Genomic DNA, 21,346 nt, shown 5'->3' on the forward strand with positions numbered 1-21,346 from the left:
CGACATGCCCGTAGCGTCATGCAATGCAGAGAGCAGTGCAACGACATTCCACACCAAGCTCACAATCCCTTGACCAACTTCCCCCGAACGGGAAACTCTCGTTGATCTTCAATGCATGAACGCATTGAACGTAATCTCTTGCGAACATCAGAAGCGAGCGCTGAATCAGCCCTGACGGGATGCCCGCCTTCGGCTCGGTCCCCATCTCGCTGGTTATTCCGGTGTGCGATCGTCCCCGTTCCGGGAGATGCGAGAACATCACTCAACTGTTTGAGAGCCGCACATTGCAAAAGTACCTCCAGAGGGAGTTGACCGTCATAAAAGTGTTGTGCCACAACATGGTATCGAAATCAGATCATTAATATCATCTTTGACTACTATGTATAGACAGAGGTGTTACAACATGCCTTTTTTTGCTAGAAATACACCCGATTGTCCCAACCGCTCGTACAAAAACGCCCCCCCGCCCCCCTGGAAAGAAAAAATGCAACACAAATTCATCGTTTGCTCTCTCGCATCGCAACTGGAACCGCCAACCGGACTCCCGGAGAGTCGATCAAACAATCTGATATTGCACCACGCGACGCTCACGGCCTGGGGCTATCCGCTTGCTTCCGTGTCTGTCATGCCCGGCCGCCTGGGCGTTTCCGCGTTTCCTCGTTTCCCCGCTTCCTGGGCTCTCTTTCCGAGAGCAACGGATCCTCACCCTTCCCATCCGCGCATCTATGCAAAGTTATCCTGCCTGTCAACCCAGATATCTTCCAACTCGTTGAAGCTGGAAAAATGGATGGGGCGGTGCTGGTCGCTGTAGAATGGCATGGGAGTGTCTAGCTTCACGTGGATAGCCTTCTTCTCTAGCCCGCCGAATGCACTGCCCATGAAGCTGTAGTTCCACTTGCCGGTGTCGGGGACCAGGAAGAAGCCCCTGAACTTGTCGCTGAGCAGGACCTGTCGCCTCTCGCCCATCGCCGTTGAGAAACCCTGCGGTTGATCACTGCCCACGTCCTTGTTCTCCGCGCCCCATTTGTAGCCTTGAGGGGTGAGAGCCCAGGCAGAGAGCGACACGCTGCCCGGGGTAAACGACACTGCAACCGTGAGCGTGTTTTGCTCGTTCCATGCGTTGTGGGCATCGACTAGCCTGGCATGGCTGGTGACGTCCATCGCAGACATGTACGGGAGCTCATTGCCAGACATGGTGTGGATGATGCCGAGGGGCTCCATGTCCTTTAGCAGTTCATGTTGAGGCAGGTGCTGCGGCAGCTGCACGTTACGCAGCCCACCAATCTGCGGGACCATGACGATGCACTTGATTTCTTTGACCTGGTCATTGTCGGCCGGGGAGGATCCGTAGAGATAGCCGGCCACCTGCACCCGGAGATCCGCGATGGTAATGAACTTTTTGAGGATGTTCTTGGGCATCACGTATGTGATCTCGTCCACGTCGCTGTCCACGGGAGCCACATACATGTTGTTGGCTCTGGTGCGTAGATTGGATGTGGCGATGGCCCGAGTGCGCCACTCCGTCTTGGAGGCGAACGTCTGCTGTTCAAACTGCGACGTCGTCGTGACGATGATCTCCTCACCGTGCACGTTCTGAGTCTTGGTTGTGACCGCCGTGAGTTGCTGCTGCTCTTGCTGCTGCTTCTCGATTTCGGCAGCCTGCTGTCTCTGCAGAGACGGCGCTGAGATCTCCATGCCCAAAATAATGTCTCGCACTTCGCTCGTGGTTAAGCTCGACACGTTCACATTGTTCTTCTTCCCGTAGTCGTTAAGGATCAGGTCTCGAAGCTGCATTTCAACCTTGATCCAGTCGTCGTCTGAGAGGGACGGCCAGATGTGATGATCTTGCGTGATCACCGTCTTGTCTGGCCGGAGGATGAGCTTTGTCTTGTCCTGGTTGACATGAAGGGCTCTTAAGATGAGAATCAAGCGAGAGAACGCCGTGTACGACGAGATGCTCTTGAGCCACTCGTCATAAAGGTTGAAGAGCACCATCTGGGGCTCAGTGGCGCGCAGAATCATGTCTCCCAATTTCTCAACCTTCATGGCGGCCTGGAAAGGCAGCTGCAGCTCGGAAGCACGAATAGAAATGTTGGGGAAATCCAGGAGGTTGACCTCGAGAGGGTCAAGCAACCCCTTTCGCGTGACGATGAGCTGCTTCGGCTGCTCTTCGACTGGGAGTGACCGAATCAGAGCTGCGACTTCTTCGGCCGTCTTCCATTTGGCCAGTTGACCAAGACGCTTCTGCCCGGCCCAGACACTGGTGTGAATGATCTTGAGGAAGAGCTGGCCGGTGCGGGGGTTGAAGATGAAGATCGCCCCGTTGATCGGTTTTGTTGTCAAATTGCCCTCGAATGTCTTGTGGATTGTGACCCGGTATACATTCGTGTCGTCGATGAACAGCTGGGTCTGGTTGCTGAACAATTCCGAGTAATTTTGGGAATTCAAAAACTCCTGATTGCTCTCGGACGCATAAAGCTGCAAACCCTTGCGGATGCGCTCACGCAGTACGTAAAGCGCGGGGTTTGCCTTCATGATCTTCCCCATAGCCTGCTGGACCAGAGTCTTCAGGCCGGGGAAGTACTGTCCATAGGCCGAGTAGAGATTGTAGGCAAGATCGATCCCGATCATCAAACCAGTCGGGGAGGGATACAGACTCATACTGTCGGTGGTGTAATCCAGATACTTCGCTCTGACATATCTCTCGATGTCGTGAGAGTCGTAATCACCGTAGCGAAGCTGCACATCAATCCAGAACTTGCTTGTTGTGGTTGCCTCGATCGCGTCCTTGTTATCGAAGAGCAGTGATGGCCGGGTGACGTTCCACTTATGGCTTGCGAACAGCTGGATATCCGCGCACGAGCTGTTCATCTTGTACGACTTTCTGGGGTGAATAGTCTCCTTTTGGACCGACTCGATGCTCAGAGCCTCCAGCTCCTGGTCAAAGACCTGGCAGAGATCCATGACAACAGACTCGTGTATCTTTTGCCACAAATGGGCACGGAAGATTTGGATGAGAGAAATCTTCAACGTCGGGATCTTGCCGTGCAGGAAAATACCAGTAAGGTCAAGCTGCACTTGGAAACCAACGTACACGTTTGCTCTGTTGATGGTTGGGGACCACCAGAGGGTGAAACGTCGGTTGGGAATTTGGTTCAAACCAGACCGTTGGGCGTTGGTCAGCTTTTTGAATTGCATAGACTGCGACAAGAAACAAACGTTAGTCAATACTCGGTTAATGTGAGGTTATCACCACGGATATTGTGGGCGAAAAGAGCACTGTAAAATGGAATGTGGGGGGAAGTGAGAGGAATCACGACTGACCTGCTCAAAACCCGAGGCCCTCTCCCAGAAGAGTCCTTCCCAGGACGGAAAGCCCGTCGCCTTGAAGAGCGTGTGCTCTAGAATGGTCTCGACACCACCCAGAGCCTGAATCACATCGGTGCGGTAGGCGTTTAGGTTCCACAACTTGCCATCGTGTCTCTGGCTCGTCCACCAGAATGGATTGCTCTTCATGAGCTGGTAGATTTTGAACTCCGCCCGGGTGCGGAAGCCCTTGTCGAAGCTCAACGTGCTGCGATCCTTTTGAAACAAAGTGTTGATACGAGGCAAGCCACGATCCCAACTATCCTCGAGATCCTCCAGGGTGAGTCTCCGGTTCTGCTGGTTTGCTTCGAGGCGTTTCTGAGAATACTCCGTCCACACACGTTGGGAATCGATGAATTCGGCCTCCCATGGGATGATGTACCGGAAGATGTTGGGAATCAACGTTTCCTCGTCATGAGACATGCCCGCACGATAGTGCGTGACACCAACATCGGTTTGCTTGTACCAACGTTTGTCACTTGCCGGGATCAGGATATGGGATCCCGAGATCATGCCCAGACCACCAAGTTCCTTTGGTGTGTAGAAAACCGCTGGGGGGAAGCGCGACGGCATCTTCGAGTTCAGGCCGATCTTGACTCGAGTTTGGATCTTGGTCTCGCACTTGACAATGGTGTCAAGCAGGTTGACTGTCGAGACTGCCGCCTCGCGGTAATATGTGAACAAGGCGATCAGGGCAGTGTTCCACTTGTTCGCAATCTTGGTGAAGGTTGTGGAGCCGGACGACATCAGAATCTGGCGGATACGATTGTTGAACTTCTGGATGTCCTCCTCGGTCACCTGGAGGAATGCGTGCGCGGTCCGTTCCTTGGTTGTGTTGTCCACAAGCGACCAGACGCTGTCCTTGACGGGAAACTCGTCGTTCTGGTTGCGAATCTTGGGCAGGATGCGCACCTCAAAACCACACATGGAGAACAAGAGGTTGGGGTTGTCTTTGCTGTAAACACTAGCAAACGTGTCTTCCCATTCAACCGTTGTGACCGACCTTGGAAGCCGGTTTTTGAGGTCCCAGAAAACGGCCCTCCCAAGATTCACGTCGTGTCTCATCAGCCGCATTCGTGAGTCCCTGGGCCAACACTTCTTGCTTTTGTAGCCGATGACATTCTCAAAGTTGGGGTCGGGCTGTTCCGTAAGGAATCGTTGGATAAGGTCCCTCGACTCATCAGCCGTGAAGCGCAAGCACACCCAGATCTTGTCGATGTATCTGGTGTAGAGCCGGATGGGGTGCCTGGTTTCTGTCTCGCGATCCTGGAACTGGAGGAAGTCGTTGGGGCTCTGGGGAGGGCCCGCGATCTCGCTCGCTCGCTGAGGACCGAGAAGGAGAAGATCGAGAATCAGGCCGTAGTACTGGAAAACAAAGGCCGAAAACTGAAGGCCGCGAATCATGCCGTAGCTGTTGACGTGGCTCATGTCCTTGTAGGTCAACGTCACGTTGTTCTTTGCAGTGATGTAGTCGGCCAGGTTGTGGTCCATGATCAGACGCAAAAGCGAGTTGAGCAACGTCAGCTCGATCTTCTCATAAACCTTTGACAACTGCGTCTCGATCATGACATTGCACTCTCCATTCGCCGTTTCCCAGACTCTGTCAAGGTTGTTGATGCCCTGCGCCCACTTGTAGACTAGAAGAGGTGGAACTTCAGAGTCGGAAGGCTTGATCCAGGCGGGGAAGAGATGGCGCTGATCGGCCTGATACCAAAGGTATTGGTCAAGATACGCATCACTGATCTTCTCAATGGGCTCGATGTCGTAAACAGGGTTGATGGTGCTGTAGTTGTCATTCATATCGATGCCAACTTCCTTGAAAGCACGCTGCGTGAGCAAGAAGCGCTTGATCCGCTCCAAGGTGGTTCCGGGACTGTCGTAAGCCTGCTCAATCAGAGCAAGCTCCTCACGCTGGCTCTGATTCAGCCTGCCCTTGGTGGAATAGGCTTCGCGCAGCCGCTCGAGGGCCAGGATGAGAATTTTGGTGTCATGCTTGTACGAGACACTTGGGAAAGGGATAGGCGAAAACTTCCGCGACTCGAGCCAATGGACCGTTGTGGTGTAAATTGCGACAGCTTCCTCGGATGAGACGTATGGGCCGTCCTTCATGTGGTTGTGCTGCCTCTCCTGCTCTGCTTTGAGCCACAAGCGAGTGAGGCGTCCAACGTTCTTTTTGGCCACGGTCTTATCGACGGTAGCGCCTCTTCGGATGCGTTCCCGGTTGTAGTGGGCAACCGAAATCCACCAATCTGCCTTCGATTTGACGTATCTCAGGATGATGTTCTCAATGGCAGCAGGCAAGCCAGGGACCTTCCAGGGGATGTTGCTCTTCCAGCACCTCCAAGCCTCAGAGAGATGTTGAAGAACCGTGTTGACCTTGTTCTGTTTGATGCCTTCCGGCATCATATCCATCAGGTCGGCCATGACCGAGGCACGTAATTCCAAATCGAAGTGTGACTCGACACGCTGCTTCGTCACAGTCTTGGCGACTCCCTTGCTGTGACGACCCTCGAATTGACGCGAGAGAAGATTGCCGAGCCAACGCTCAAGCAGAGGGATAATGCCCCGCATGAAGAACAACCAGACCCTCCACGACGGGGCCCAGAAGCCACAACCTGGCCCCTTACCGACGGAATCGGTGTTGAACCGGTAGTAGATCAAGTGCTTGATATCCTTGCACGAGCGGATCTGATGCATGAGCTTGTATTTGTACCGATACATACCCGTCAGTTGCCCGACATGGTTGAAGGCGTACAGGATGCCATCAGCAAGCTGGAAAGCGTCGATATTCCCAAGCCGGTATTGCACCTGAGCATCGACGATAAGCTTGGTCAAACGCAGGATCTCGCGCATCAGGTGGAACGCGTTTCCGAAGCGCGATTTCTTCCGCTCCTTGGTCGTCAACGTTTTGACGGGCTTCAGGTTGAAGTTGTAGTCAAGGTGGAGGTATGTCAAGTTCTTGCGATGGATCAACAGATTGAGCATGTTGAATCCTTGACGGCAGACCTGGAGTCCAGCTTCGACCCAGTCAATCGTCGTTTGCTGGAAAAACTTCGTCTGTTTGAGCGTTTTGAGCAGATTCTGCTTCTGCAGTGACTTGGGCCTCTTCTTGTGCAGCTCATTGAGCACATAGGTCTTGAGGAGCTTCTGGTACGAGACCCGCACCTTGACAGGCTGCTTGGGTGGGCAGTGCTCAAGGTACCAGTGTTTAATGAGCGGCACATCTTGAGCCCGCACCATGCGTCCGGACCGGCGGTCAAAAGGGAAAGGAGCCCACCACAGCTCGATCGCGGACGCCGTGTCGTCGGTCGAAAGTTCATCGTCCGCGAAAAAAGGCTCGATCGCCGCGGGAAGCTCAAACGCCTCCTCCTCCGGCTCCTCAAGGTTGCCCTGTCCAAATAGCTCATCCTCGTGGCTCACAGTGATGTTCTTCGGCGCAACAGCCCGGGATGAGATTGGGTTGATGTTGGTGTCGAAATAAAACGCAGGGAGGTCGGGATCCTCGGGTTTGTGGTAGACGACCTGCGGGTGAGAATGCCAGGAGAGATGCACACTTCGCGGCAGTGCGTTGTAAAGGTACGGGTAAGAAACACGACACTCTGTCCGGATTGGGTTCCGGAAAATGATGCGGTCCATGGCGTTGAACTCGCCGAAGTCTTCGTCGTTGGGGTCGATGTCCTTGTAGAGCGGCTCAAAGCGAGGACCACCCGGCAGCGCGACATTTAACGCCTTCCCCGTCAGGAAACTCTTCAACTCAAAGAGGTAGAAGTAGTTTTGGTCGACGACATCGGACACCAGCGGTAGACTCAGACGGTACAGATCGGCCATCTGGGGCAGTGTGAGGTTCCATCTCTTGTAGCTCGGTCCATTTACGTGCGATGTGTCGAGAAGCGGCTGGTGGTCGTAAAACCATTCGTAAACGGCCGCTTCCTCTTCCTCGTGGAGGTCCATCTGAATAGGTTCCAGCGGCTCGACATCTTCGATGTTCTCGGACCAAGACAACGGGGGCTCTTCGTCGTCAAATGGCGGAAACCGCATGCGCTTGAACAGCCTCCGGTCTCTCTTCTCCTTCCGCATAGTACTCCACATCGTAGCCCACTGGGCAAAGAAGACCGGTTCGATGACGCGGGGTGTCTCGTTGACGAGGGTCAAGCAGCCGTTGACATGGTACAAGACTTTGACCTCGCGGGCTGATTCCCAAGGCATGGGCATGTTCTCCAACAGTTTCATGACCGCATGCGGCATAAACTTCAAGGCACCAAGGTAGCTGCGTTTGTCGCTCGTGTATTTCTTTTGGGAGACGTCGCCGATGTCCTTGACGATCTTCCGCAGGTGTTCTGGTGGCATGTCGGCCTTTTGCGTCTCCACAAATCCACCCTTCCTCTTCTCGCCGAATCGACTTCGCTGCATACGGAGCCATTCCTTCTTCTTCTGCGCAAATTTGGCGATCTGGGGATCAGTCGGCGGACGGTACCCCGGTGGCGGCGGAGCTGGGATCGCGGGAGGGGGAGGAAGCGACGATGGGGGACCCGGCGGAGGAGGCGTTGGAGGCGGAGGCGGAGGGCCCCAGCCTGGGGGAGGCGGCGGCGGTGGAAACGAAGACATCTCGATATCGTTGACCCGCTACTCAGATGAGCTTCAACACCGAAGGGGGATTCCCTTGACGCGCCAAAGAGTACTCGATGCGGCTGCGCTCTCGGCGGCGGTTCCGGTGTCAATAAGAAATGAATTTGGAGGATGACTCCATGGAAAGGTTAACGGCGGCAACAATCCCCTAACAGATTGAGATGTTGATTGCGCGTTGTGGGGTGTTGGTGCGATGAAGCCAAAACTTGGCTGGATGCTCAGATACAAAAAATCTCGAAGAGCTCTCGCGAAGCAGGAGGCGCGAGGATGCGAGCGCGCAGCCTGGCAGAGTTTCGATTACCCTATCACCTCGATAAATACATAACATCCAATCACACCGCACAACATACAACGTACCGTAATGTAATGGGATACGGTAACTTACAATTCACGTGAGCTATCAGCTGACTCCTGCGGGCAGTGAGCAAGTCACCCAAAATGCCTTAACATTGTTTGCTCTCAATCGGGAAACCTCCGTTTTCGGTCTTCTGTGCAAAGGCTTGTCTTGCACTCGTTACTGTGCTGCTCGTCTGACTCAACTAAGGTTGTCATTCCGGTGGCAAGAGTGGAGGCGGGGAATTCGTGCAGGCCGTCTCGACCGCTGCGCTTTCCACCCGCTCAGCCCCAAATCGCCCCACCAGAAAATCACCGTCCACTGAAAAATATTATCAACCCCTCCACTCGGTTTTCGTTCCTTGTCTAGCAGCACCACGTCACGGCGTATCGCGAAATTTACCATCGATCATCGACTCGACTCCGTGCGCGCACTAAGGACTGACCTTCACCATGTCCCGATTCTTCCGCGGCGGCGACGACAGCTCGTCCGAGAGCAGCTCCGACGAGGAGGAGCTGTACTCCACCTCCGAAGAGGAAGAGGAGGAGGATCAAGAGCAGCAGGAGTCCTCTGAAGAGGAGGACGAGGAGAAGTCCAGCGATGAGGAAGAGGGCCCGAAAAAGACGGGCTTGTCCCGTTTCCTTGTCGACCAGGCATCATCGGATAGCGAGGGGAGCGATGAAGAGGCCGCCACCAAAGTCAAGAGTGCCAAGGACAAGCGGTTCGACGAGCTCGAGGCTACTATTACCACCATCCAAAACCGCCAGAAGATCGACGACTGGGGTTCCATTGCAAATGGTATGTTTTGGACTTTAGGTGCCCCCAGAGGCCCTCGCTAACTAGATCAGAGTTCGACAAGCTCAATCGTCAAGTCGTCAAGCTTCAAGATGGCGGCAAGGCCCCGAAGTCATACATCAAATGCATCGCCGAGTTAGAAGACTTCTTGAATGAGACGCTGGCGAAGCAGAAGGTCACGCCCAAGAACAAGAAGCTGAATGCAACCAATGCCCGTGGTCTCAATGCGGTCAAGCAACGCATCAAGAAGAACAACAAAGATTATCAAACCCAGATCGATGCGTTCAGGAAAGACAGCGATGACTTTATGGAGTCGGATGAGGAAGAAGCCCCGGCGCCAAGGACCAAAGTTCGGTTTCAGGAGCCGCTCGATCTCGAGGAAGCAGTGGAAGACGAGGGTGGGTTTGCCAGAGTCGACAAACGCGGGAAGGCCATTCCTTTCTCCCCCGAGAGCATTCAGAAGCACCTTCGCGCCATCGTTGAGTCAAGGGGCAGGAAGAACACAGACCGTGGGGAGCAGATCAAGATCATGGAGGAGCTTAGCAAGGTCGCTGAGACCCCTTATCTCAAAATCCGGGTTCTGCAGACGCTTGTTTCGGCTCGGTTTGATCTCGGCTCTGGCACAACGACCTCGATGCCTCTGGAACACTGGAAGGCTGCCGAAAGGGAATTGGCTGCTTTGCTCACGCTCCTCGAGACGCACAAGGACCACGTTGTAATCGAGGGCGCGGAGGAGTGGGAAGATGACGATAAGACCCCCGTCCTCGGGCCGGACGACAAGTACATTAAGGTTCCCGGCAGCGTGGTATCGTACATTGAGCGCCTGGACGATGAGCTCACTCGCTCGCTGCAAAGCATCGACCCCCACACCTCGGAGTACATCGAGAGGCTGACCGACGAGGCGTCTCTTTACAACATCATCCTCCAGGGCCTACTCTACTACGAGACCATCCGGAAGGATGCTTCACTAGACATTCCCCAAGAGAGCCTAAACCGGATTATCCAGCGGCGCCTGGATCATGTCTACTTCAAGGTATGTGGCCGAAGCAAAGCATCTCCTACTTTTCTTTTGCGCCTTCGCTAACATGTTGCAGCCTGCCCAAGTTGTTAAGATTCTGGAGGAGAATGCCTGGAAGCAGGCTTCGAGCGGCGTCGATTCCGCCATTACCCCCCGTGGCGTATCAGGCGATGCCGGCAAACTTATGCACACCCTCTGCAACTATCTGTTCGACAACAGCGAAGGCATTATTCGTGCCCGCGCCATGCTTTGCCAAATCTACTTCTTGGCCTTGCACGACGAGTACTACAAAGCCCGCGACATGATGCTCACCTCTCACTTGCAAGAGAGCATCGCGAGTTTCGATGTGGCCACCCAAATTCTGTACAACCGCACACTCGTCCAGGTCGGCCTCTGTGCCTTCCGGAGAGGGCTAGTGTACGATGCTCAGAACACCCTGCAGGATATCTGTGGCAGCGGGCGTCAAAAGGAGCTTCTTGCTCAAGGTGTGATGATGCAGCGGTACAACCAAGTGACTCCAGAGCAAGAGCGGCTTGAGAAGCAAAGGCAGCTGCCTTTCCATATGCACATCAACCTTGAGCTTCTTGAGTGTGTCTACCTAACGTGCAGCATGCTCTTGGAGATCCCACTCTTGGCACAGATTGGCTCTTCGCCAGATATCAAGAAGCGCGTCATCAGCAAGACGTACCGCCGGATGCTTGAGTACCACGAGCGGCAAATCTTCACAGGCCCGCCGGAGAACACCCGCGACCATGTCATGCAGGCGTCCAAGGCCCTTGCCGCTGGTGAATGGAAGAAGGCTACCCACTTCATCCACAGCATCAAGATTTGGGATCTGATGCCGAGCGCAGAAGAGATCAAGGCGATGCTTGCCAAGCAAATCCAGGAGGAGGGCCTCCGGACATACCTCTTCACGTACGCCCCATTCTACGACACCTTGGCCATCGAGACACTGAGCACAATGTTCGAGCTCGACTCGGTCAAGGTTTCTGCCGTGGTCAGCAAGATGATCAGCCACGAGGAGCTCGCCGCTGCTCTGGACCAGGTCACCAAGACCGTTATCTTCCGCAAGGGCGTGGAGCTCAGCCGCCTGCAGAGCTTGGCTCTGGCGCTCTCGGACAAGGCAAGCGCTCTGATCGAGACAAACGAGCGCACGCTCGAGGTTAGAACCCAGGGGTCGGCCAACGCTTTCAGCAGGAAAGATGGCAGGCAGGGTGGCCAAAGGGGCGGTGGCCAGCGGGGTGGCAGGGGGGGTGCAAGGGCTGGCGGCAACGCTCAGCGGCAGGCCGGTGGTACACAGTTTACGGGCGGTGCCCTGGGTGCTGCGGTGCGTGGTTAGGCTTTGGGCGATGAGGCCGCATGACTTTCATTTGCTATTGCATTAGGATTTGGGCATGTTCCGTATCAAAATTGGCCCTCGGTGCGTTAATGATGCGCGCCACGGTAGACCAGGGAAACGCAGACAAAACCATAAACACTCCTGGGGCAATCAACAGTCTTCTGACTGTTTTGCCGACTGTTTTGCCGCTTGGGTTGTGAGCATGATGTCCGTCATTTCATCGGTTCAACAATAAAGAGGACAAATGAAAGTCGTAAGCGATCACAAAGGAGGTTCAAGGCTGAGGAGGCATCACGTTGCCCCGTAAACCTAGACTCCGGTTTATACTTGTCCAACTATCCTAAGTAACCAGACCAGAAAGCGTCTAGTGCGCGGAGCCGCCTGTCGACCCCAGGCTTTGGGGACTGTGTTTAACAAGTCCAAAACGCAGAGGGGAAATGCACATTGATTTCATACGAGTCGCAGTCGCTTGCGTGATGTGGGTGTTCGGGTATCACATGGAAAAAAGTAGATCCAGCCACAAACAACCCATCACTTCGGCAGAGACCGTCGACTTCAGAACGCAGCGGTTCGAAAGGTGTGATGGCAGCCGGAAAAGGTGGGCACGAAACAGGTGACGCGGTGATGATTGTTTTCCGGGAAGAACCGATAACTCGGAGCTGCAGGTAGTGACCTCAACGCAAGGCAGCGTTTTCCCGGGCTACCTCTGTAGCTCCGTCTTAATTCTCTACTCATGTGCTGCAAGTGTGCCATAAGCAGGACAAAGGCCAGGATCTGGAGACCAGGCAATCTCATGCCGTTCTCCTCGTATTTGTCAACTCCGCAGCAAAAACCCAACCGAGAACCGATACCCTCCCAAGAAGGCAACCACCACAGTCTGATCGATCACAGACGGCGACCACGACGACCACCCTTGCGGCGGGTCGAGTCGGAGGGCGTCGGAGTAACGTCCTCAATCCGGCCGATCTTCATGCCGGCACGAGCCAGAGCGCGGAGGGCAGACTGGGCGCCAGGACCGGGGGTCTTAGTACCGTTACCTTTGGACCCAGATATTAGCAACCGTCTCGATCCGAATGGGGGAAAGTCAAACATACCACCGGTAGCACGGATCTTGATGTGGAGCGCAGTGATGCCGAGTTCCTTGCAGCGGGCCGCGACGTCCTGAGCAGCCAACATAGCAGCGTAGGGAGACGACTCGTCACGGTCGGCCTTGACCTTCATGCCACCAGTAACACGGCAGATGGTTTCACGGCCGCTATAAACAGCCAGGGCATTAGTCTCGAGACCACAAATCGAGAATATATACGGGACACAGCGTCGCAAACGACCCCTCTTCTCTTGCCCGGTGTTCAGCGGGATACGCACCTGAGATCGGTGACGTGGACGAAGGTATCGTTCTTTTTTTTCATAGTCAGTAGTGGCCTCGAATCATTTCGTAGCGGGAAATGCGGCTTACGAAGCTGGCGAAGATGCGGGCAACTATAAACAAATTTGTTAGCGAGCTGTGGCGATCGCAAATATGGAGGAGTTACCCACCGCCAAAAACCAGCTCGCCCTCCCGGACCTGGGGACCCAGGGAGATGTTCTCCTGGGGGGGGCGCGCAGCTCTCTTCTGGGGGGCCATTTTGTCGTGATCTGGTGGTTTGGTTCCGTTCGTTGTTGCTGCAAAGTTGCTCGGAATTTTGATGGGTGCGGTAAAGAATGCCCGACCAAGGTTGGCGGTGAGGGGCAGCAGAAGGCAGGAATTTTGTGGGGATTGTGCTCAAGCCCTAAGTGCCTTCGTGCATTGACTCCACTTTTCGCGACTACCTCGAGGTTTTTCTTGTGCCCACCAAGCGAATTTTCTTTTCCTCGATCGTGAACCGAGCAGACGACAACCTCAGCACACCGCAGAGGTCGACAATCCGCAAAGATGGCTCCCACGTATGCCTCACCCTGACTCCTTTCCTTGGCTTTTTGAATGGTATCGTCGTGTGTCACTTGACGAGATTCTGCAGATTGGCGTGGTCCTCTCACTGGATGCTCTTCCCGGCTTCGAAACTTGAACCGGGCATCGCTCCAGCTCGATCCCTCCCGCAATTCTCCCTCTTTCCTCCAGGCTTGAACTCGATCCAGCCTGCAGACTGAGAGATGTGTTGCGGGGTGTTGGGGCTGAAGGTTCTACCTTCTCCCTTGAATTCAGTGCCGCTTGGTGCCAGCCGATGACAAGACCCTGTGTCCTGGCCGAAGCTTTTGGTCTCCAACGCGAGCAGAACTTCTTGGGCATTATCCAAGGTGTGTTGCGAGATGGTACTTGACTCGAGGCGTCGGTGCTGCCATTAATGGCGCCCTTCCCGTAGAGCTTCCCATCGGTCAACGTTTGGCAGTCGAGTCAGCCACGAGAGAATGTCGCGCTTGAGCAGCAATTCTCCACCGGCGCTCTACCACATACCGCGGTATGTCGGACTACGTACTAATCTAAACGCGCAGGACCGTCCCGACTCAGAACGATGTTCTGGTTCCCGAGACCCTCCTGAAGAAGCGCAAGTCGCAGGAGAAGGCGCGCGCCGAGCGCACTGCCGAGCAGGACAAGCAGAAGAAGGTTGGTTTCCCCTTGCCTTGCAACTTCCTGAGAACGATGTGATGCACAACACAACTAGCGACTAGACCAACGTCAATGCTGTTGCTAAATTAACCATCTTTCGGGTCTGATCGAACTCTCTGGAAGATCCTTTGCAACGCGGATGTAGCCATGAAGCAGAGCGTTGCTAACATAATTCATAGGCCAACAAGGAGAAGCGTGGCGTCATCTTCAAGCGTGCCGAGAAGTACGTCAAGGAGTACCGCGATGCCGAGCGCGAGAAGATCCGCCTGAACCGTGTCGCCAAGCAGGATGGTTCCTTCTACGTCCCCGCTGAGGCCAAGCTGATCTTCGTCATCCGCATCAAGGGGTAAGAGCGCACTCTCGCTTGTCTTCCCCGTTCTGGTCGCTAACTCGGTGGTAGTATCAACAAGATCCCCCCCAAGCCGCGCAAGATCCTTCAGCTTCTTCGTCTCCTCCAAATCAACAACGGCGTCTTCGTTCGCATTACCAAGGCCACCTCGGAGATGATCAAGGTCGTCGAGCCGTGGGTTGCCTATGGCTACCCCAACCTCAAGAGCGTCAAGGAGCTCATCTACAAGCGCGGATACGGCAAGATCAACGGCCAGCGCATCCCCCTCACCGACAACGCGATCATTGAGGAGAACCTTGGCAAGTACGGCATCATCTGCATGGAGGACCTGATCCACGAAATCATGACCGTCGGCCCCAACTTCAAGCAGGCCTCCAACTTCCTGTGGCCCTTCAAGCTTAGCAACCCCAACGGCGGCTTCCGCACCCGCAAGTTCAAGCACTTCATTGAGGGTGGTGACCTTGGTAACCGGGAGGAGCACATCAACGCCCTGATCCGGCAAATGAACTAAAAAAGGCGGCTTGGGTGGTTTGCGGTTTTGGTCTTGGTCATGAGTGGCATGGGTGCTCGGCGTTTAACGTGACAGCCAGGGTGGCTCACAGGGAAGGAATATAACACGATGTCGTTCTTGCGCACCACATCTGATTCACCCTCAAGATTTCTGTTCTAGTCTACTGCCGTTGCCTGGGACACGACCGAATCTACAGAGTTGCCAGCGCCTTCGCCTGACATCAATACTGCCTGTATGCCTTCCGTGTCTATGTAGTAGTGTACAATTCCGTACCGCTGTCTGTCGGCCCATGCCTCAGCCGGTTCTAGAAGAGATGTAGTTGTGTCATACTTTGATATCAAAGCTTGTACCACATCCACAACTACTCGTCGCGAGAGGGTTGTCCACAATTTTGAATTGCGACCCAATGAGTTCCATGGTGAAGTCAACCTTGCTGCCCTTCAATAACTCCAACGAGGGAAAATCAAGTATGATCTTGGGCGCCGTCAGGTCTCCTTCCGCAAGGTTGCCGTCGGGGGCATATGTAAAGATGGTATCGTCCTCGTGGATAGCGGCCGAGTCATCGTCTGTACCGGGGGGGGACGATTTCTGAGTAGGGAGTGACGGGGGCAGTGTCACGAGTTTCATAAGATATTGAAATCCGTGGCACCCACCACTTTCGACTTGGATCCGGAGGGCGAGGTTGGGGTTGGCGTCTTTGGCCATGATCTGGGAGAGGCGCTGAGGGTGGTGGTGATGGATTAGTCAACGCTAGAAAATAAAGATGGGATTATCCGGGGAGGTGGGGGGTGAAGTACCTTCGCTGCGCGCTGGGTGATTTCCAATACCATATCCTTCCCATCGTCGTCGACTTGGGGGTTGTAGATGGCGTGGGTTGCACGCCGCGGAGAGGAGGTACTGAAGGGGCGCGAGAGAGGGTGGAGTGGCGTTGTCCGGGCCTTCGGTATCACGCTGGGTGGTGTTTCGCCTCTACCTGGTCTATGTCCCAGTGAGGTGGGAGATGGCGCATGGCGATGCGCATCGGCTATTCTTCCCGCCGACGCAACGTGATGGGCGCGGATGAACGGGGCGCGGGCTGCCCGGGAAGGCACGGGTAGCAGGACATCCAGGATCGGGAGCCCACACAAGACGGCCTGCCGGCGCATACTGAGCTGGATGAAAAGGGTTGCCGTTGCGGGCGCGTTGGAGCAGCGTAGTCGCGGCATACGAAGGTTAAGGTTGGTGATGTCCGTCGTCGCCGGGTTTTCGGTGCATCGTCACGTCGGCTGCCGAGCGGTTTTTGCGGCAAGCAAAATTTCGGGATGATGTCAGCAAGCCCCCGAGGACCCGGAGATCCTAAGCAGTGGGGCCCGGCGAAAGCGGGGCAAGCTTCCCCCGCAGCCGCTGGTCGGTGTTCGCTGCTGATCAACGACACTCGAAAAAGTTCAATTAGGTGGGTAGGGAGTGTTTCACCAAAGTAGAGTGGCAACGGTGAAACAATCCAGGTAAAGGTATGTATGTACATCTGCCCCATGAAATTCTACAAGAATGGAAGACCCTCGGTACGACACCAGCGTCGGAAGATTGAACAATGCAACTGTGGGAGCCAAGAGCTGCCCCAAGACCCAACACAATCCCCCCCTAACCCCTGAAACCAAGCATCACACTCGGGCAAATGGTCCAACAGCATGGGTGAATGCCGAATTCCGTTCACTCAAAAATGGAAAATAACTGAGAGCCATCATCAGGGCACGGCCCTGACTCAAGCCTATCGTTGCCAGGCAGGATGCAAATCCCGCCGTTTTCCTTCACAGGCGCAAACGCAAAGCTGGTCTGGCCGATGAAGGGAAACAGCTGGTTGCCATCCGTTCCACCATCTATAATGCTGTTAGTGTAACCGAGGGCAAAAGTATCATTAACAAATACATACCACCATCGGCGCGACCGCCGCACGAGAACAGGGTGACGGTATCGCCTTCCTGCCTTCTCCCATCGAAGCTGATACAGCCCTGGGTCTACAAAGAGAAAAGTTAGCCTCACTATCCACCCGGCCAAACACCAAACTAAGACCTACCAATGCGCTCACAGCAAGAACGGCAGGCTGATCGGCATTGGGCGTGTTGTGCTCGCCCTCGGTGATGAGATCCCACTTCTCGTTAGGGGACCCAGTGCAGTCCACCAGCGAAACGGGGATCAAGTTCTGCCGGAAATCGCCCGCTGTCGGGTCGACGAAGAGACACTGCCCGTTTGGAGCGCGGATCGACACGCCGCTAAAAGCTCGTTCGGCTGTCTCGTCTCGTTGGTGCGACTCCGCCGCCGCTGTCGGCTGCAAGGTACCGCCAGCCCCGGACACTGGTACCGGCTCCGTGGGGTTCACCGTAAGGATATCCCCGGCCTCGCCGCCGCCGCCACCGCCTTCTGCAGGCGCAGCTGTTGTCGTCTGGGCCCCCGCGTTCCCCTCGGTCTGGGTTGGAGCAACAGTCACTGTGCGGGTAGACTTCGTGCAGGTCGAAGATGACTCCTCCCCATTGCCGCCGTTTTCGTTGCCGTTGTCGTTGCCGTTGTCGTTGTTGTTGTCGTTGCCGCCGTTGCCGTTGCCGTTGCCGCCGTTGTTGCCCCCCCCTCCTGCGGCATCACCGAAAGTGAAGAATTGACCAGCACCACCATCGGTACACCCAGCGATGTCAATAGCCTTGCCTTTGACAACGAGGCAAGATCCCGCTTCATTCTGGGGCTGAAGAGAAAGAGGGCCAGCGCCACCATCGAAGGCAAAAAGCTGCGAGTCCGCCACCTCTCCTTCTAGAAGTACGTTAGCGCGCTGATCCCGAGGATACCCTTAGAAGTCCCCTTACCACCACCAGCCCGGCCGCCACAGGAAAACAGCAAAACCTGGTTACCCGCCGGCCGGCGGGGGTCGAAATTGAAGCAGGCCTGGGTTAAAGTGCTGACAATGAGCATAACATTGTCGCCTTTAACATGTTTTCCTGCCGTAATAACGTCCCAGCCCTGCCCGTCAGTCGACCCGCAGTCGGCGACCTGAACGGGAGTCAGGTTGGCACGGAAGTCGCCGGAGAGCTTGTCAACAAAAAGACATTTTCCGTCCGATGTCTATAATCATGACCAGTTAACTTTAACTCAACTACCACCGTATCCGCCAAAATCGCACCTTGATCTGAACATCAGAAAAGGCACGGGTCGCGCCGTCATCGCGTTGGTGAGCCTCCGCGGTGGCTTCTTCGTTTAGTGAATCAACGGCCCGAACCCGGAAAGGAGTCGCTCCAGCAAGGGCACCCAATGCGAGTAGCGAAAGCAGAGTAGAGACCATGGTGTAAGGCGGGGAACACGAAAGAGAATGTGTGATCAACGGGTACCGAAGGTCAAGAAAGGAATGAATGCCCGCCCAGCAGGCAGGTCAAGAAGCGAAAGGAAAGTGAAAAGGAAGGAATGACTCTATTCACAGATCACACACCAGCGGCAACCATCCGAATGAGAGACCAGTGGTAGGGACCGACGACAAGGGGAGCGGCCGGCTGGGGCTACTTATCCCGATGATGGCTTCATACTCAGGAACTTTAGGCGCTAGCCTGAGGAGTTGGTGTGCCTATCCCATGTTGCAATCGCAACTCCCATTTCAGGATCAGGTGAGTCCCTCGTTCCCAAATTAGAGTTTCATGTCCTCCGTGACGTGCAGGCTCACTTACACGGCCGTTTCGTGCCGAAGTCGTGCAGCCAGTGTGCAGTTCGAACCACAGGCCCGGATAGAGCGGCTCGGAGCCAATGACTTGGCCCTTCAAAAACACCCTAGCAATGGCAGGTGGTAGTGATGGAGAAACACACGAGGATGCGAGAGAAACAGCTCAGGCCCATGGCGGCATGTTGCATGTGTGCGGTTCAACAGGCAGGGGGATTCGGTTTGTTTGGTTGGCAGTCAAAGAACAACACCCCTGTGGCACATCACGAATATCCTGCCCAGCGCCAGCATGCAACCTACCGGGCTCGAGGCGTGGTCGCGGGAAAGTAAACCGGGATGTTGAAACAGGACCTGTCAGAAGGGGTGCCAAGGCCGTCGAGACAGGTCCCACAACCCACGCTTGGGACCCGCAAATGATGACAGGAACAGCGGTCGTCTCATGTTTGACAATTCGTGACAAGGGGTTCATTGCATTCGCCTCCCCGGCCCATGCCGTTTTCCCGACTTTTTTGAACTTCACGATTCGAAGATCATGATGGGCTGCCGTTCCGCGATTCCCCAGAGATCATCACTCATCTCTGTGGTTATGTAAGTGATCGGGGGCAGAAACAATGTCTTGCAAACACCCTTGTCTCTCGGAGAAAAGAACTTGAAAACCCCAACAACCCCAAAGCAGCCAACTCGAGGACTTCCCGCCGGTTTTACAACGAGGATCGTACCCTTTGGCCGATCTCCAGCCTCTGTTCCAATCGATATTGATACTCCAATCCCGAGACAGACCGGGCCGCCGACCGTCTACATAAGTGCTTTGTTAAGGGGAGAGGCCACCTCGTGGGTCAAGTAATCTGTAAGCACATACGGTGTCAACCTGTAAGAGGCCAAGCACTGCGAGGTTGTCTTTCGGTAGGCCTCGAAGACGGAGATTTGGGACTGAGATAGAAGCCAAAAGCCTCAGATGGCAGGCCGCCCGCATTCACGAGGCCCGCCCGGGCGTCTCTCAACTCTCGATAAGGCCACGGGGGTTAGGGTTATTTGGGAGCCCACACCCCGAGGGCCAAAGCCCTAAAAGATGCTCGCAATTTTGCCAAGTCCTTTCCCCACTCGAAAATTTACAGTCAATTGCGGTTGCGGCTTGTTCCACCTCGACGACTCCTCGCAACATCACGAACGACCAAACCTATCATCTCCCGCCCAAATCCCTCACAACTACCGCCAACATGACTGGAGGTGTCAGCGTTCGCGATGTCGATGTAAGTTATTGCAGTTCTCCGCCATAACTGGCCTCTGCGACCCGGACCCGAACATTCTTTCGCTGTCCCAGCCGCCTCGAGTCTCGCCGGCAGAGCTCGTCCTGGCCGACGTGATGGACCGCTGGTCGTCACAGCAGCAACCTGGAAGATGAAGGGAGCAGGCGTGAGGGGGTCGAAAGATCTCTGAAGACGGAATTTTGCTAATCATGTTGCTGCCGACACAAAGGCTCACAAGTTTGTCGGTAAGTTCTGCTCTGCTGCAAATGCATTTTGCTTGGCCATGCACGAAGCTAACATTGAACAGCTGCCTACGCGGCTTTCTTGAAGCGTCAGGGCAAGCTCCCCGTGCCCGGTTAGTACACGCGACCGCGATACCCCGATCGAGCAACCGCATTCTGACACGAACTTCACGCAGGTTGGGTCGATACCGTCAAGACCGGCCCCGCCAAGGAGATGCCCCCTCAGGATATCGACTGGTACTACGTCCGCGCTGCTTCCGTCGCTCGCCATGTCTACCTGAGGAAGACCGTCGGTGTCGGCCGTCTCCGCAGGGTCCACGGCAGCGCCAAGAACCGCGGCTCCCGTCCATCAAAGCACGTTGATGCTAGCGGCAGCGTCGACCGCAAGATCATGCAGTCACTGGAGAAGATCCAGGTCCTCGAGCAGGATGAGGATAAGGGCGGCCGCCGCATCACCCAGCAGGGTCAGCGTGATCTGGACCGTGAGTTACCCCAATGCAGCCCTCCACCGTATTAATCGGATCTAACGCAATGATAAACAGGGATCGCACAGACTGTTGCCGAGGCTGATGAGGAGGATGAGGAGGAGGAGGAGTAAACGCATTCTCGCGTGAGCAGGGGGTACTTTGGGTGGCACAGAGCTAAAGGCACTGCGTGGGTTGGTCTCGGTCATGATTCCCGGTAGCATCTGGTTTAGGCGTCATAAAAGGGATTGCTGGCTTGCTTGATCACTTAAGCCTGGCCTGGGTTACCTCCACAGTCAGTTTGCCTCAACTGCGTGTTAGCCCCCGCCCCCGGAGCGTGGTATTCCAGCCACCGCCAATCTCTTCCTTCCCGCCGTGCAAACGCGCAGTAGTAAACTGTAAAACGAAGTCAGGAAACTCTCAGCTTTAAGCTTCTCTACGCTAAATGTTCTTGTTTGTTTCAGGAAACCGCGCCTTGTTCTCTTTCTTACCGTCTCTCTCTCGCCCCCTCTCTCTCTCTCGCCCTCTCTCTCTCTCGCCCTCTCTCTCTCTCGCCCTCTCTCTTTCTCGCCCTCTCTCTCTTTCTCGCCCTCTCTCTCTTTCTCGCCCTCTCTCTCTTTCTCGCCCTCTTTCTCGCGCTTGAAGACTAACACAGTTTCAAACCCGGCTGCTAGAGACTTTGTTGTTCAATATTGGAAGTGACCACTACAACTCGAAGTCGGAGTGGATTTCTCTGTTTGTCAATCTCTCAATCGATCCGACCCGGTATGATGCACAATTACCATGCGTCTTGCGTGCAGT

At 55.0% G+C, this 21,346-nt stretch overlaps 7 protein-coding genes across 7 annotated transcripts; 3 read left to right on the plus strand and 4 right to left on the minus strand.

Annotated features, from left to right (window-relative positions):
- Positions 1 to 542: 542 nt before the first annotated feature.
- On the minus strand, positions 543 to 8,207 carry B0H64DRAFT_167498 (NUC071 domain-containing protein). Its single transcript, XM_062798711.1, has 2 exons — positions 3,325 to 8,207; positions 543 to 3,201 (listed from the first exon to the last, which is right to left on the minus strand). The coding sequence occupies exons 1-2, from the start codon at positions 7,969 to 7,971 to the stop codon at positions 724 to 726; spliced, it is 7,125 nt and encodes a 2,374-aa protein (XP_062659830.1). The 5' UTR covers positions 7,972 to 8,207; the 3' UTR covers positions 543 to 723.
- A 289-nt stretch (positions 8,208 to 8,496) lies between these two features.
- Positions 8,497 to 11,654, plus strand: B0H64DRAFT_167594 (eukaryotic translation initiation factor 3 subunit C). Its single transcript, XM_062798712.1, has 3 exons — positions 8,497 to 9,124; positions 9,175 to 10,154; positions 10,216 to 11,654. Exons 1-3 carry the CDS (start codon positions 8,779 to 8,781, stop codon positions 11,476 to 11,478), a joined length of 2,589 nt encoding a protein of 862 aa, XP_062659831.1. The 5' UTR covers positions 8,497 to 8,778; the 3' UTR covers positions 11,479 to 11,654.
- Positions 11,655 to 12,363: 709 nt separating this feature from the next.
- B0H64DRAFT_321454 (40S ribosomal protein S14) lies at positions 12,364 to 13,102 on the minus strand (the record flags this gene model as incomplete). Its single annotated transcript, XM_062800511.1, has 5 exons — positions 12,364 to 12,515; positions 12,573 to 12,733; positions 12,844 to 12,875; positions 12,935 to 12,957; positions 13,015 to 13,102. 5 exons carry the CDS (start codon positions 13,100 to 13,102, stop codon positions 12,364 to 12,366), a joined length of 456 nt encoding a protein of 151 aa, XP_062659832.1.
- Positions 13,103 to 13,212: 110 nt separating this feature from the next.
- On the plus strand, positions 13,213 to 15,130 carry B0H64DRAFT_397906 (60S ribosomal protein L7). Its single transcript, XM_062803913.1, has 4 exons — positions 13,213 to 13,401; positions 13,948 to 14,059; positions 14,242 to 14,408; positions 14,463 to 15,130. Exons 1-4 carry the CDS (start codon positions 13,391 to 13,393, stop codon positions 14,920 to 14,922), a joined length of 750 nt encoding a protein of 249 aa, XP_062659833.1. The 5' UTR covers positions 13,213 to 13,390; the 3' UTR covers positions 14,923 to 15,130.
- Positions 15,071 to 16,471, minus strand: B0H64DRAFT_167699 (uncharacterized protein). Its single transcript, XM_062798715.1, has 2 exons — positions 15,720 to 16,471; positions 15,071 to 15,642 (listed from the first exon to the last, which is right to left on the minus strand). The coding sequence occupies exons 1-2, from the start codon at positions 16,125 to 16,127 to the stop codon at positions 15,247 to 15,249; spliced, it is 804 nt and encodes a 267-aa protein (XP_062659834.1). The 5' UTR covers positions 16,128 to 16,471; the 3' UTR covers positions 15,071 to 15,246.
- B0H64DRAFT_167653 (uncharacterized protein) lies at positions 16,370 to 18,452 on the minus strand. Its single transcript, XM_062798714.1, has 5 exons — positions 18,068 to 18,452; positions 17,754 to 18,009; positions 16,976 to 17,700; positions 16,832 to 16,916; positions 16,370 to 16,778 (listed from the first exon to the last, which is right to left on the minus strand). Exons 1-5 carry the CDS (start codon positions 18,224 to 18,226, stop codon positions 16,612 to 16,614), a joined length of 1,392 nt encoding a protein of 463 aa, XP_062659835.1. The 5' UTR covers positions 18,227 to 18,452; the 3' UTR covers positions 16,370 to 16,611.
- A 1,260-nt stretch (positions 18,453 to 19,712) lies between these two features.
- B0H64DRAFT_397918 (ribosomal protein S19e) lies at positions 19,713 to 21,074 on the plus strand. The gene is made up of 5 exons (XM_062803914.1): positions 19,713 to 19,842; positions 20,069 to 20,084; positions 20,147 to 20,194; positions 20,258 to 20,563; positions 20,624 to 21,074. The coding sequence occupies exons 1-5, from the start codon at positions 19,810 to 19,812 to the stop codon at positions 20,677 to 20,679; spliced, it is 459 nt and encodes a 152-aa protein (XP_062659836.1). The 5' UTR covers positions 19,713 to 19,809; the 3' UTR covers positions 20,680 to 21,074.
- The last annotated feature ends 272 nt before the right edge of the window (positions 21,075 to 21,346 follow it).

This window comes from Chaetomium fimeti (assembly GCF_033439085.1).
Source record: "Chaetomium fimeti strain CBS 168.71 chromosome Unknown B0H64scaffold_4, whole genome shotgun sequence".
Classification (NCBI taxonomy): domain Eukaryota; kingdom Fungi; phylum Ascomycota; class Sordariomycetes; order Sordariales; family Chaetomiaceae; genus Chaetomium; species Chaetomium fimeti.